The sequence below is a fragment of the Acanthochromis polyacanthus genome, chromosome 8, assembly GCF_021347895.1.
Source record: "Acanthochromis polyacanthus isolate Apoly-LR-REF ecotype Palm Island chromosome 8, KAUST_Apoly_ChrSc, whole genome shotgun sequence".
NCBI lineage: Eukaryota > Metazoa > Chordata > Actinopteri > Pomacentridae > Acanthochromis > Acanthochromis polyacanthus.
This window is the reverse complement of record NC_067120.1, coordinates 26156464-26173507: the sequence shown is the minus strand read 5'-3', so window position 1 is coordinate 26173507 and position 17044 is coordinate 26156464. Positions and strand designations below refer to the sequence as shown.

General features: G+C 38.3%; 1 protein-coding gene across 7 annotated transcripts in view; it reads left to right on the top strand.

Annotated features, from left to right (window-relative positions):
* The window catches only part of cadps2 (Ca++-dependent secretion activator 2), a 561419-nt gene that overhangs the window by 406471 nt on the left and 137904 nt on the right, over positions 1-17044 (top strand). For all 7 annotated transcript variants that reach the window (XM_051951549.1, XM_051951548.1, XM_051951546.1 and 4 more), the window contains exons 15-17: positions 8740-8803; positions 10427-10550; positions 13031-13131. In XM_051951549.1, coding sequence (XP_051807509.1) covers positions 8740-8803; positions 10427-10550; positions 13031-13131 — 289 coding nt within the window. The remainder of the gene's footprint in view (positions 1-8739; positions 8804-10426; positions 10551-13030; positions 13132-17044) is intronic.

Genomic DNA, 17044 nt, shown 5'->3' with positions numbered 1-17044 from the left:
CAAACAACTCTTCTATACCTCACAGACCAGTCACTTGTTCTTTAAGAAGTTATTCCGGCCTCCACTCGTTAAGAGTATGAATGGCACCTGTTTGAACTGATTAGATGCATAAGAGACACCTGAACACTCCTTCAAACTGTCAGACTCCAGTCTTCACCATGACCAAGACCAGAGAGCTTCCCAAAGACACCAGAGATAAAATTGTACAACTGCACAAAGCTGGGATGAGTTAAACTGCAATTGGTAAACAATTTTGTGAGAAAAGATCAACAGTTGGAAACACTGATAGAAAATGGAAGAAGTATAACATCACTGACAATCTCCCTCGGAGTGGGGCTCCATGCAAGATCTCACCTCGTGGGGTTCAAATGATCCTGAGAACAATGAGGAATCATCCCAGAACTACACAGCGGGAAGTGGTCAATGATTTGAAGACAGCTGGGACCACCGTCACAAAGATGACAATTAGTAACACACTACGTCGTCATGAGGTGAAATCCTGCATTGGTTCCCCTACTACACAAAAATGATGTAAAGGCCTGTCTGAAATTTGCTAAAGACCATCTGGATGATCCAGAGGAGGATTGGGGGAATGTGATGTGGTTGGATGAGACCAAAATTGAACTTTTTGGTTTAAACACCACTCGCCGTGTTTGGAGGAAGAGGAATGCTGAGTTGCATCCCAAGAACACCATTCCAACTGTGAAGCATGGGGGTGGAAATATCATGCGTTGGGGATGCTTTTCTGCAAAAGGGACAGGAAGACTGGTCCGTGTCAATGACAAGATGAATGGGGCCATGTATTGTGACTTTTTGGGTAAAAACCTCCTTCCCTCGGTCAGAGAACGGAAGATGAAACGTGGCTGGGTCTTCCAGCATGATAACGATCCAAAGCACACAGCCAGGAAAACCAAGGAGTGGCTCCATAAAAAGCATAGCAAGGTTCTGGAGTGGCCTAGCCAGTCTCCAGACCTCAACCCAATCGAAAACCTGTGGAGGGAGTTGAAACTCTGTGTTGCCAAGCGACAGCCCTCAAACATCACAGCTCGAGAGAAGATCTGTGCAGAGGAGTGGGCCAAAATATCAACTAAAGTGCGTGTAGACCTGGTCAAGAACTACAGGAACCATTTGACCGCTGTCATTGTATTAAAAGTAACTTTTGCTGGCTGCCCAATACTTATTGGTCACCCATTTTCACAAATAAATTGTTTAAAAATCATACAATGTGATTTCCTGGAATTTTTTTTTACAATCTGTCTCTCACGCTTGATGTGTTCCTATGATGAAAATTGCAAACCCCTCTTATCTTTTTAAATGGGTGAACTTGGAAATTTTTGAGTTGCCCAATACTTATTGGCCCCACTGTATCAATATGTTACTAAAAAGTAACAGGTAAGGAGAACTGTGAAAACAAAAACAAGATCTGGAAGACCAAGAAAGGCTTCAGGTTCTTTGCTAGACAGGTAGGTAAAACTCTCAGCTTTATGACTGTAGAGGCGCTGCAGGAAAGTTTATTTGACACAGGATGGTGCTGCACCATTCTACTGATGCACAAATGGTACTATATGCAAGAGTTGTTGGGTGGGATTCCACTAAATATACAGCAGGGCAATCCTCCTAAACTAAACCTTAAAATCACAACAGACAACTTTAAGAAACACGAGCTAGAAGTTTTTGAGTGGCTCTGACCTGTGCATCATTAATAATCCGTGGGGAAATCTGAAACATGTGGCACAAGGTGGCCCAAGATATGTCAGAAGTTGAATTGATCTGCAAGGAAAAGATGGCAAAAAATAAAAACATTCATAGTCACACAAGGAAAAACAAAGAAAGAGCATTTTTAAACCTGCTCAAGGGTGTTAAGTGCAAACCTGTGTGAACTTAAGCACATGCCCTAATTATTCTGTTTTAAGACAATGAAATGGAAAGTAAAAATAATTTAACATTTGAAGACTTCATACTGCTTTGTATTACATGTATAGAATTTTCCAAAAGAGATAAAATCTTTTAAATGTTTATAAAAGATGTGCTGGCAAATTGACTGACATTTTATATAATGATTATAGTCTCCACTTTTCTGTGTCAGATTTTGTAACCTGGATTTATCTGGTAATATTACTGTCCAGTCCCTCTCATATTTTCTTTAAAGGATATTAGATTTTACCATCAAACAGAATATATAGTCCGAGGCAGTCGACTGAACACACTGCTGAGCTCTTTTCTCAGTCTGTTAGGCTGTTACATCAGAATCAGAATCCATGAAAACACACTTTTATTCATGTCCTAACATAGTTGTGCAAGAGTTTTCTAATCATCAATTAGCTTTTCAATACGATTAGCTAACAAAATGCTCCATTAGAACACAGGAGTGATGGTTGCTGGAAATGGACCTCTGTACCCTTATGTAGATATTCCATTAAAAATCAGTCGTTTCTTGCTAGAATAGTCATTTACCACGTTAAAATTGTCTAGACTGTATTTCTGATTCATTTAATGTTGTTTGCAATGATGTAAACTGCTTTTCTTTCAGAATAACGGACATTTCTAAGAGCAGAGCGCAGCACAGTCTGGTGAACAATTATACCTACCATCACATGCTCCTCCTGCTGCGAAAATAGCTCCTTCACAACCTGTTTTGATCCTTGTTTATCTTGTTTAATCCTCCTTATATCACGGAGGAAAGCTGCCGATACCTGGAAGAAAGCACTTCCGGCTTTTGGAGAAGTACTTGTCGGAAAATACTGACATATTGCGGAAGAACACGCCAGCCGCTAACCCCGGTTAGCTGGGACTGTGCTACTCAACACTACTCAAACAATTCCTCGTATTAAAACAAGGATGGCCACTAAGAAAGACAGAGATGAGGATGGACAATACATGACTTTGGAACAAGTACGCGAACTGCTCGAGGAGCAAAAAACGTACTTCAAGGAAATGCTTGATCAACAACAGACTACTTTTACAGCCTGTCTGCGCACGCTGATTGACAACACAAATGCACGTATGGATAATGTGCTCAATAAGAATTAGTCTACAATTTACCCAAAAAGAAGTTGATGAGCTGAAAATATCCAGCACAAAAGCGTCAACAGAATGTAAATCAAACGAAGCAGACATTCACAAACTGGCTGAATCAATGCTTATTATTGACGCCAAAGCAGACACACTAGATACACAAGCAAGAAGATTGAATGTGATAATCGATGGGATCCCAGAGAGTGATGACGAAAAGTGGTCTGAATCAGAGGAGAAAGTGACGGAGCTTCTTAAGGATAAACTGAATTTGGACCCGAATACGCTGGGAATAGAAAAGGTGCAACGTGTTGGCAAAATGAGAAAAAGTCCAGAGGACAAATCTCGCCCTCGACCATTGTTGGTGAAATTCCTCAGGATCAAGAATAGAGACATCGTCACGCACAATGCAAATAAACTTAAGGGAACCAACTATTACATAAATGAGGACTATCCAGAATCAGTGCGACAGAAGAGGAGAGAACTAATTCCCAAGCTCAAAGAGGCAAGGAAGAGGGGTGATATTGCCTATTTGAGGTATGATAAACTCATCATTTACAAAAAGCAATAAAATGGGCCATTTGTTTTAGAAAGTTTTTTTTTTTTAGTTTTATTTTATAGGACTATATTATGTCACTCACATGTTTTATTTCCTAAGAGAAGTTTTAAGATAACACATTTAAATATATGCAGTTCACGAAACAAAGTACATGAAATTGAGCATCTATTGCACTCAAATGACATTGGTATTTGCGCACTGTCTGAAACAAAATTAGATGATACTATAGAAACTGAAGCATTAAATATTCAGAGCTACAGTTGTTATAGAAAGGAAAGATCAAAACATGGTGGGGGTGTGGCCATTTATATTCAAAACAATATCCCAGTGAAATTAAGGCCAGACTTGATGAACAATGAAATAGAAGCCTTATGGCTTCAAGTTAATGTTGTGTACTCTAGATCTCTCCTAATGGGGTGCTGCTATAGGCCTCCAAGCTCAAGCAGCAAGTATCTTGATGATATTGGCATTATGCTTGAAAGAATGTGCGATACAAACATGGAAGCTGTTTTTGTAGGCGATCTAAATATTGATTGGTTTAATGAAAAATGCCCTCTCAGAAGAAAACTTTCTACAATTACCAATGCATGTTATATGAAACAGATGGTAATGGAGCCCACTCGACTGAGCCTAAATTATATGGGCAGTAATATATCAACTTGCATTGATCATATTTATGTTACAGAGCACAAAGCCTTTACAAAAGCAGCCTCCATACCTATAGGATTCAGTGACCATAATATTGTGGCCATTGCCAAAAATGTAAATATTCCTAAAGCACGTCCTAGAATTATTCATAAAAGGTGTTATAAAAACTTTTCAGATGAAGCATATCGCAGGGATATACAAAAAGTAAATTGGAGTGAAGTGCTATGTGAAGATGACCCTGACATGGCACTAGAAACATTCTTAAAAATTATTCAACCTGTTATGAACAAACATGCACCTATGAAAAAGTGGACAACCAGAATGCAAAGAGCCCCTTGGCTTGATATAGAATTAAAAGCACAAATGAAAGAAAGAGATGAAGCTAAAAAAGTTGCTCAAAAAAGTGGCAATTTTAGTGATAAACAAAAATACCGTAAATTGAGGAATCTTGTAACCAAATTAAATATTTAAAAAAAGAAACAATACTATGCATTACAGCTACAACAAAATAAAAATGATGGTAAAAGACTCTGGGGGGTATTAAATAATATAATGGGGAGAAATAGATATTTACAGCCCACTTTTGTAGAATGTGACGGTATTTTTATCACCAAGCCTAAAGACATTGCCAACAACTTGAATAAATTCTTTAACGAGAAAATTAAAAAGCTTAGAAATACAACTGTAAAACATCCATCTCAGAACTCTATAACTCGCTTGCAACAATATATGAAAAATAAACAATGTCAGTTTGAGTTACACGAGCTCAATGTTGAGAAAGCTGCGAGGTTAATTCGTGCAATTTGCAAAGGAACGCAGGCAGGAATGGATAATATAGACAATAAATTGATCCTGATTGCAGAAGAGTATGTAGTCCATCCTATTTGTCACATTTTTAACAATAGTATCAGGAAATGTAAGTTTCCACAAAACTGGAAAGAAGCGAAGGTCATCCCGTTGGTTAAAGATAAAAAAACAATTTTCAGTGGATCTAACACCCGCCCTATAAGTTTGTTATCCTTGAGCAAAATCTTTGAAAAGGCAGTATTTGATCAAATTCAGGCCTATTTTCTTGATAATAATTTAATTACAAACTCGCAGCACGCATATAGGAAAGGACATTCAACTTGTTCTGCTCTAATACAGATGACAGAAGACTGGTACAAGGCACTAGACAATACGAAGATGTGCGGTGCAGTTCTATTAGACTTCACTGCAGTGTTCGACATGATCGACCACGACCTTCTGCTTAATAAGTTGAAGTGTTATGGGTTTTCTCCAACTGCAGTTGCCTGGGTTAGGAGCTACTTAACAGAAAGAAGACAAAGGGTTTTCTTTAATGGAAGCCTGTCTGACTGTTTAGCCGTAGAATGTGGAATTCCGCAAGGAAGCTGCTTAGGCCCTTTAATTTATTCTATTTTTACAAATGACCTGCCATTGGCTACAAAACAGGCAAAATTGGTGATGTACGCTGACGATACTACAATGTATGTATCTGCCTCTTCATCAATCGAACTTAATACTATACTCAGTAAAGAATTAAATGCCGTAGAAAATTGGATAACAGACAACAGACTGGTTCTTAATGTGGCCAAGACCAAAAGCATAACAATTGGTTCCAGTCATTTGCTAAAGTCAAAACATAGCTTGATACTCTTTATAAACAATACATTAATAGAGGAAGTGACAGAAGCAAAATTGCTAGGGGTTCATATTGATAATAAATTGACTTGGTCCACACAGATTGAAGTTATGGTGAAAAAAATGGGCAAGGCTTTGGCAGTAGTGAGAAGGTGTAAAAATTACATTACATCAAATTTGCTAAAATTACTTATAAAGAGTTTAATGCTCTCACAACTGGACTACTGCCAGTTAATCTGGGCTAGCGCTAATAAGGACAGTCTTTATAAATTGCAATTATTGCAGAACAGGGCAGCACGATTAGCTCTGCGTTGTCCATACAGAACTAATGTGAACTCTATGCACGCCCAACTCAACTGGTTAAAGGTGGAACATAGGACAAAAGCTGCTGTTATGATGGCTACATGGAAAATGTTAAAGTATGAAAATCCAAAATTTATATATGAGCAACTTAAGCAAAATTTAGAATCACATGGGTATGAAACAAGACAGGCAACTGCAGGTCGATTTATTATACCAAAAGCTAATACAAATTTCCTTTAAAAAAACTGTAATCTTTCGAGCTATGAAAGAATGGAACACACTACCTGTAGCTTTGACAAACATCAAGTATGAAACTGTGTTTAAGAGCAGAATAAAAATGTTCGTAGGAGAGTCTTATTTGGTCTAGGAGAAAACCAAAATTATATGAATATATATATATTATTTTTATATGAATATATGTATGAATATATGTATGTATATATATATATATATATATATATGTATGTATGTATGTATGTATGTATGTATGTATGTGTGTGTGTGTGTGTGTGGTCTTGTACTTGCTACATTGTGTAGACCATTTTCTGCATTTAACTATCAAAGTGAGGACATTTTTACAAAGTGAGGACATTTTGGCCGGTCCTCACTTTGAAACAGCCGTGTTTGAGGGTGAAGACTTGTTTTTCGAGAACAGGTATGAATTGAGGTTTGGTTAGGGTTAGGGTAAGGATTAAGTTTAGGCAATCAGTTGTGATAGTTAAGGTTAGGGTAAGGCTCTAAGAAATGCATTACGCCTATGGATGTCCTCACTAAGATAGAAGTACAAACATGTGTGTGTGTGTGTGTGTGTGTGTGTGTAGGTGTGTGTGTATGTGTGTATGCACATATTTATATATATCTTTTGTACCGTGGTATTTTGCATGCTGCTCTCGTGCGCTTCTGTTAAGTGGAGTTCAGTCGGGGCAGGATGAACTACGGTACTATATACTGTAAAATGAACTAAAATCTGCTACTATTTAAGTGAGTGGTTTACTACAGATGTTAGAATTAATTTGTTAATTGCGCAAGGATGGCGAATTGCTTTGGATGAACTTTGAAGCTTGTAAGTCACAGGATGAACTTTTAATATTGTTTGTGTGTATATATATGGTTTTTAATTTTATTTTTGTACCTTTGACATATGTATGAATTGTATTGTATTTAAAATGCTATTTTAAATAGGACCCCAGGAAGATTAGCTGACCTAAGGGTATAGCTAATGGGGATCCTAATAATAAACAAATAAACAAATAAACCCCAAACTTTAGAATGGTAGTGTATTTATACTCCATTATTATCCACTCATTATCGTGTCCAGACAGTTCAGTCCCTGCAGCTTTAGAAGTAAACATGCACACTAAATAAATAAATAAATAAAAGCATCCTCATCAATGGGACAACACTTGCATAAATCACTGCAGTGCTACATGTGATTCTTTTTCCAACCCTACAGTCTGCAAGTGTGTCCTCGCGTTATTATCACTCTCTAGTGTCCTCTCAAAACATTTCCCTTGTACTCTGTTATTTTGTTTGTAAAAAAGGCATCTTGACATGTAATTTTTTTCTCACCTTAATCAACATACTTTTGTTGTCTTAACCTAACTGCACCCTGGACTCTGTAGGTGAACCACAGTCTCTAGTGACAAAAGGTTGTGCCTTGTACTAGAAAGAACCTAACGCAGTATTTAATCCAAGCAGTAAATTGCATCCACTCAAAACTTTACAAAACAAATTAGTAGACTTAAATGCAGTTGCTAAGACAAAGAAGAAAATTATTAGTCACAAATACAGCTAAAAACAGCCCATATTTGATTATATGCTACAAACAAGGGTAAACTGTAAACTGCAACTGATATTTTTTCAATATATTTCACTCAGTAATTTACATTTTTTTTCAAACTTAATAGAATGAATTATGTCTTCTACTGAATTTTTTCATTTATCTATAATTTTCACCTCAGATGTTTTATCATATTATATAAATGTAATATACTATGTATATTATATTGTTATATATTTCTTATATACCTCGTTTGACAGACTGAAACTCATATTCTTCAAAGATAATTCTGTTTCCATTCTATTTTACAGTGTATTTTGGTCCTCAACTAATTTTACAGTTTTCTTTAAAGTGAACATCATGATCTCCTGACTTTATATACAAATGGAATCTTCAAACAAAGTCCTACCTGTTAATACTTTTTAAATCCACTTGGATTTATCATTTTTTCATTTGCATCAGTGTGAAGGAACATAACATCTGCCTGTAGTTTTTTGTCTAATAAATGTCTGACCTGCATGACTGTGTACCTTTGTTTATTAAGTACTGTTCACTTGTCAATTAGCAACGTGAAACCTCCCTGAACCGCCTAGTCTGCGCTCAGATGGAGATGGAGGTGAGAAAAGCTTCCTTCATCAGTGTAATTAGACGAAAGGAAGCAGCCATCTGTTGATGCTGACCGACATTTTCGGCTGCTGCTCCCATTTTCCTATTCTTCTACTTCTTTTTTTTTTCCACGTAGTTGTCCTTGAGATTGTTTCTAAATGTGACGCCCGCCCACATTTTGCATCTGCAGGTACTGCTTTCCCTTTGGACGACCAGATGGGGCCCTGAAGGCAACGCTCTCCCTGCAGGAACGGGTAATGCTGCACTTTTAAGTACTTCAGCATTTCTAATATGTTTGTACAAACTTTGTGGGAATTTGTGTGTTGTTAAAGCATGCTAAGTACATGTGCAGACCAAAAAATTCTATGTCCGTATGCCCAAATTGTATCTTCTCAAAACATTGCAAAGCTAATTAGTAGAATTTAAATACAGTTGCTGGGACAAAGAAGACAGGTACTAGTCAGAAATGCTGCTAACAAATGCTGCCCATATTTAATACAAGAAAAAAGGACTCAGAGAGCATGGTACTCCATCAAGGCTGCTCAGTCATATTATTTTTAACAAATGAAATCGTTAAACAATTCAAGGCAGAAATCATGGCACCATAGAATGTGGCCATTTAATACAGATGTACTCGTAAACAAATTGACCTTGCACTGAACACAGGCGTGTGTTATGCATATGTATGTTGTGTATGGATACCAAATCGCATAACCTAATATGTAGCAGGCAGTGGGAATCGGTGAAACTTGGAAACACCCCTACGATTTAATCAATTGTTCCTTGTATCATTTTCGACGGATAAGTCCCGATAAGTCTGCAGCAGTCAATTTGTAGTAAGATGTAAATCATGTGATCGTCAGCAGGCAGCTGATGTACTGTTCACTTGTTGTCATAGTTACAGTGACACCATGCTGCCTTCTCGCAATGATACAGAAATCTTAAGCAAATCTGTGAATCCAGACTATAAGCTGCATCACTGCCAAAATCTAATCACTTGGTTCTTGTGTCATTCCTTGAAAATTTGATCCAAATATTTCAGTCCATTATTAATTAAGTACTGTCAGTCAGTAATGTTGCTAACAGACAGACAGATGGACAAATGGACAAACAGGCGAACAAATGCAGGCCGATTGTTGCATCACTCCGCCGTTCATTAGCAAAATGTTTTTATTAGCAAAAGCTAAACTCCTGCAATAAATACTCACCAAATGCACCAAAGATATCCTAAATGAACCCCTTCAGGGAGCTACATTATCAGGATCTTGAGGTACTGTAAGCAGACTTTCTTTTTTATTAGCTATTTCTTATCTTGTTCAATTTTATAGCAGACCTCTCAGCATCTGATCTATCATAATGTGACATATTTGTTTTGCAAATCATATGCTCTGTGTAAATTCTAGCTAACTATTAATTATAGCTGCTCAATAAAATGCAGTGAAGCAGATGTATGAACACTATAATATTTAAAGACTCAAATGAAATACCTCAAAATTGTACTTGCGTATCATACTTGAGCAAAACTTTCCATCACTCACTATCACCAGCTGTTGGAAAGAATCTGTAAATGATAACATTTTAAATTTATCTCATTAATGTGACGTACAGCAAACATTTACTTGTAACAAATGAATTAATTAATATATTAAAGAGTAAAACCACAGTTTCAACTGTGTTTTATATAAAAAGCATAACAGTTTAGCTCGGTTTCCCTCTCCCAATGAGTTTGAACACCTCTGGAGCCATCCTGCATATCAACAGAGAACAGAGCCATTTCCTAAGTTAGAAGAGTAGATAAAATTCCTAAAACTGGTCTGTTTTCTTTTCTGTATTACTAAGTTTTACGAATCTCCAATAACATGTTTATGTTATTCTAGGTTTTGATGAAAGACATTACTACACCTGTTCCTCCAGAGGACATGAAGAAACTGGTACAAAAGTGTCTGGAAAAAGCAGCTCAAATCAACTATGGTCAGCTGATCGAATACGCTCAGATCATTGGTGAGAGTTTATAGTTTTATGTTTTCCAAGGGATGTCAGTTCAGCTATTTTTTTCCCAAACACACCCTCATATCACAGTTCCATTTCCTCCTCCTACTTTAGACAGCACATACACTATTAGTCAAAAGTTTGGACACACCTTCTCTTTCAGTGCCTTTTCTTTATTTTTACTACTTTCTACATTGTAGATGCATACAGAAGACATTAAAACTATAAAGCAAGACATATGGAATTATGTAGCAAACAAACAATTCAGTCAATCAATCAATGAATCAATCAAAATTTATTTGTAGAGCACTTTACCACACTCAAGTTGACCAAAGTGCTTTCCATTTAAAAACAATTATGAATAACTCTAAATATGTTTTATATTTTAGATTCCTCAAAGTAGCCACCCTTTGCTTTGATGACAGTTTTGCAAACCCTTGGCCATCTCATGAGCTTCATGAGGTAGTCACCTGAAATGGTTTTCACGTCACAAGTGTGCCTTGTCAAGGTTAATTTGTGGAATTTCTTGCCTCCTTAATGGGGTTGGGATCATCACTCGTGTTGTGCAAAAGTCAGGTTGGTACACAGTTGAGAACCCTATTTGACAATTGTTAGAATCCATATTATGGCAAGAACCAATCAGCTAAGTCAAGAGAAATGGTAGTCTATCATTGCTTTAAGAACTGAAGGTCAGTCAGTCCGCAAAATATACAACAACTTTGAGTGTATCCCCAAGTGCAGTCGCAAAAACCATCAAACACTACAATGAAACTGGCTCTCATGAGGACCGTCCCAGGAAAAGAAGACCAAGAGTCACCTCTGCTGCTGAGAAGTTCATCTGAGTCACCCACCTCAGAAATGGCAAGTTCACAGAACCTCAGATTAGAGTCCAGATAAATGCCATACAGACTTCTAGTAGCAGACACATCTGTACATCAACTCTTCGGAGGAGACTGTGTCAGTCAGGCCTTTATAGTCAAATAGCTAAGAAACCCCTACTAAGAAAAAGCAACAAGCAGAAGAAATTTGTTTGGGCCAAGAAACACAAGGAATAGACATTAGACCACTGGAAATCTGTGCTTCAGTCTGATGAGTCCAAATTTGAGATCCTTGGAAAAGGTGACTGGATGCATGGTTCCCACTGTGAAGCATGGAGGAGGAGGTGTGATGGTATGGGGGTGCTTTGCTGGTGAAACAATTGAGGATTTATTCAAAATTGAAAGGTACACTGAACCAGCATGGCTACCACAGCATCCTGCAGTGACATACCATCCCATCCAGTTTGCGTTAGTTGGACCATCACTTATTTTTTTAAAAGGACAATGACTACAAACACACCTTTAGGCTGTGTACAGGCTATTTGACCAACAAGGAGAGTGATGGAGTGCTGCGTCTGATGACCTGGCCTCCACAGTCACCTGACCTAAACCTAATCCAGATGGTTTGGGATGAGATGGACCGCAGAGTGAAAGAAAAAGGGCCAACAAGTGCTCAGCATCTCTGGGAACTCCTTCAAGACTGTTGGAAAACCATTTCAGGTGACTACCTCATGAAACTCAACGAAAAAAAAATGCCAAGAGTGTGCAAAGCAGTAATCAAAGCAAAGGCTATTTTGAAGAATCTAAAATAGAAAGCGTGTGTTGACTTACTTCACATTTTATTGTTTATTACATAATTCATGTGTTAATAGTTTTGATGCCGTTAGTAACAATCTGCAATGTACATAGTCATGAAAATAAAGAATAAACATTAAATGAGAAGGTGTGTCCAAACTTTTGCTGGTAGTGTATATGTCAATCTTCAAACTATCTTCACAATTTACTAACCTGGCTGATTTAACTACATATTAAAATGGATACTGATATTGTATGGATACTGGTGCAAATATCTGGTCATACTTAAAAAAAAACTGCACAACACAGCCCGTTGGATCTTTCCTACATGTTATTTCTCTGCTGTCATGACCGTCCACTGTGCACTGCCATTAAGTGGTAATAGTAAATATGGTGCATTTTGGTTGGACCAGTTGCCAGAAATAAGAAGTGCGCAACTCTGGAAACAGAGATTCCTGCAGCAAAGTACAGAGAGAGGAAAGGGAGCACAAAGCAGTCACACGCTATAGTGAGATATAAATGTATAAAGGATAAAAGAAAGAAGAGGAGAGATGCTCAGTTATGACCTCCCTGATCTGGGACCTGTTTTCCATGTAACCCTGTCTATCACTAAAAAAAAACTGACAAAAGCACGGTTGGTCTTCAAGTCTATCTTGTATTGGAGCAAAGCACCTTTTTCCTGAAGGTGGTGCTTGAGGAAAGGTCATGGGTTCATTAAAATGTTAACTGTGGATCCTTTAGGCATGCTAGCATCATGTATGGTACACACAAGAGAGACTCATAGGAAATTTAGCCATGTTTGAATGTCTTCTTGCAGAGCTCTCCTGCAGACTTTTTCATTTCTATCCTGCATGTTTCCTACTATGTTTTAACTCTCAGTGGACCCTCAAGCAACTCCAGAAAAAAGACTAGAGGACATGATGAGGCTGGGAGAGCTCTGCATTGAGGTCCTTCAGCAGAATGACGAACATCACTCTGAGGTATCTCGTGTTGTAGGATTTGATTTGTTTCTTTCTGTATGCATTTCTTTTAGAGATGAATAATACAGCCGACTCCATATACTGATAGCATAATGTTTCTTTTATAGAATCTAAACCAGTGTTACAACGTGCTTTACAACAATACACTGGCATGTATGAATAAACAGGCAGACATTAGAGGAAATAGGTGAGCTTTGTCCTGTGTCAAGGCCAATGCTATACCTTGCCATTTTAAATAAAGACATCCTCATCCACAGAGCTAATAACTGTGACCAATTTCAACCTGATATATGTCCCATTAATGTGGCTCTATGATCATGCCAACTTTTTTTTAATATATATTTTATTTTTGCATTTTTTGGCTTTATTAGATAGTGGCAGTGAAGGTAGACAGGAAAAAGGGGAGAAGAAGAGTGGGGGGAAGACATGCAGCAAAGGGCCGCGAGCAGGAATCGAACACAGGCCACTGCATCGGAGCCCAGCCCCTGTACATGGGTCGCCCGCTTAACCTGTTGAGCTATACGGGTGCTCTGGATATGCCAACTTTGCACTCTCCACCTCCTTTGTGGAGATTCAGAAAATGAAGAGTTTCATAAATCAGTGTATCTCAGGGCAGAATTAATATGGATTAATATGTATGCTGTAGGTCAGCAAATATCCCTGGATGGAGATTCCTAATGCAGTTTGCAAAATGGAAGCTCCAGGTAGCTGATTTTTGTGTTTCCTTCCAATCACACTACAGACAAACATCTAAAGTGATTCATGTAAAAATCAAGTTTTTTGGAAAGCTCCAGGGACCTCACATGTTTTGTGTAATTCATCACTTGGAATTGCAGGGCAGACAGGAAAGTCTGTATAAACAGACTTTTTTTCTTTTCCTTTTTAGTTTCTTTAATTTATCCTTCCTACATGTCACTACTGTGTCATTTGCAAACAGAGATGTGCCATCCTCAAAGGACAGCGTTGAAGATGCCCACATGTCACTTGATCATTTCATTTACATTGGCTACTTTTCGCAACTCTGCCCATTCTCCTCCTTTGCCTCTGTTGACAGCGTTCGTGCTAAAGTGGCAGATGACATGGCAAGTAGCGGCGATGCATTAATGTCTATGGCGGAGGCACAATGAAAACAACACCCACGGACCATATGCACACAGAGTTTGATGCCACGGTGTAAAACTGATCAATCATAGGTGTTGAGATGTGACGGTTTGATCAGCCCTAAGTGGCAGTGTGGTGCTCAGGCATCTGTTTCTGTGCTATTAATAACACGCAGCGCTCTGCCGCTGCCATGGCGACCGGTGCATGTCTGCTCCGAGCTTCAGATATGATGTTAACTACAAATTGGAGGCTTTTCGACAGGGCACCGCCACAAGCTGTTGCAGCTTAAATTTAGAAATGAATCATAATTGCTTACATGGTTGCTGTCACTTCCAACAGCTTGGTGGCTGCCTCCCCATTTTTTGTTATTGTTATTTTGTTACAAAGATGTCAGAGTTAAGAGCTGGAGTCAGTCCTCGTTGATGCTGCTTTCTTCTTTCTGAGTTTATGTTTAAATGAGTCTGGCAAAGAGACATATAAGAGACATATAAGTATGGAACCAAGCTTAAGTAGGCTACACTGCTTGCACAGTATGCCTAAAAATCTAAATTATTCAAAATGTGTCATCCAACAATAACTGTATATCCTTATTGTTGAAAAGTAGACTATTTCATCCTATGCATAATTGACAACAAGCAGGCTAGATAGGTCACATCAAAAATAGAGGCCCCTACATCACAGTCATCAGCAAAAGTACATTTTTCAGTTACCAGTGTAACAAAAGTAAGTGTACAGTGGCACTCTGTCATTCCAAACCCACATCTATAACATCACTCGATCTGCATACTTCCATTTCGAACATCAACTGCCTCTGTCCCTCCCTCGTCCCTGTCAGCACCGTCATCCTGTTCCACTCTCTGGTCACCTCCTGCCTGGATTAGCCTGCTGCAACTCCCTTCTCTCTGGTCTACCACTCAAGTCCCTCCATAAACTCCAACTAGTTCAGACACTGCATCATCTATAAAACCATGCTGCTAATTTTCAAGACCCTCCATAACCTCACTCTTCCGTACCTCACTGAACTGAAACTCAGATCATCTTACTCGTTCAACCTCACCATCCCTCCTGCCCATATGACCACCATGGGCTCCAGAGCCTTCAGCTGCTCTGCCCCCCCCCCCCATCTGTAGACATTCAAAACACTGACGCGCTGGACATTTTCAAATCCCGCCTCAAAACCCACCTGTTCAAACAAGCATCTTCACTTTGACTTCCATTCTTCATTTTTCTTCTGTTTTTTTTTAATTGCTGAATTTCCTTCTTTTAAACTTTTTAGATCTCTCAGTTTTATGTTGTTAATGTGAATGTGTTTAAGTTTGTTTACTTTGCATAGTATCATTGAGTGTTTTGAAAGTCGAATATAAATAAAATGTATTATTATTTTTTTATTTTTTTTTATTACAAGTGATTTCATTTAGAACAACTTTTTAAGATCACCTGTGTACTGGGTGGGTTGTGAGCAATGCAACATGGCTGCACACAGTGAGCAACTGCAGGAGCACGTCAGAAACCAAGAGCATCAACATAAGCTGAAACAAAGTTGGTTAGGAAGATCCATACTTCTAACAACGGGGTTGTGATATCACAGTATGTGTTTTCCTTCCTTAGCAGATGGGTGTAGAACCAGACTTTTACTAAGACAAAATGTTTTGATTTACGTGCTAAGACAATTAGTAAAAAATTCCAGGAGAAAAATGCATCAAACTTATTATTTACACACGTGGACAAAATTGTTGGTACCCCTCAGTTAAAGAAGGAAAAACCCACAATTCTCACTGAAATCACTTGAAACTCACAAAAGTAACAATAAATAAAAATTTATTGAAAATTAAATAATCAAAAACAGCCATTACTTTTGAATTGTTGATTAACATAATTATTTTAAAAAACAAACTAATGAAACAGGCCTGGACAAAAATGATGGTACCTCTATAAAAGATTGAAAACTATTTGACCAGAGTGACATGATTAACTCAGGTGTGTCATTTAATTGACATCACAGGTGTTTCCAAACTCATAATCAGTCAGTCTGCCTATTTAAAGGGAGACAAGTAGTCACCCTGCTGTTTGGTGAAAAGGTGTGTACCACACTGAACATGGACAACAGAAAGCGAAGGAGAGAATTGTCCCAGGACATCCGAAAAAAAAAATTATAGACAAACATCTTAAAGGTAAAGGCTATAAGACCATCTCTAAACAGCTTGAAGTTCCTGTGACAACAGTGGCTCATATTATTCAGAAGTTCAAGACCCACGGGACAGTAGCCAACCTCCCTGGACGTGGCCGCAAGAGGAAAATTGATGACAAATTGAAGAGACGGATCGTTGGAATTGTATCCAAAGAGCCCAGAGCAACCTCCAAAGAAATTAAAGGTGAACTCCAAGGCCAAGGTACATCAGTGTCAGATCGCACCATTCGTCGTTGTTTGAGCCAAAGTGGACTTCATGGGAGACGACCAAGGAGGACACCACTGCTGAAAAAAACTCATAAAAAAGCCAGACTGGAATTTGCAAAAATGCATGTTGACAAGCCACAAAGCTTCTGGGAGAATGTCCTTTGGACAGATGAGACCAAACTGGAGCTTTTTGGTAAGGCACATCAACTCTATGTTCATAGACTCAAAAACCAAGCATACGAAAAAAAGAACACTGTCCCTACGGTGAAACATGGAGGAGGCTCAGTAATGTTTTGGGGCTGCTTTGCTGCATCTGGCACAGGGTGTCTTGAAAGTGTGCAAGGTACGATGAAATCTGAAGACTATCAAGGCATTCTGGAGAGAAATGTGCTGCCTAGTGTCAGAAAGCTTGGTCTC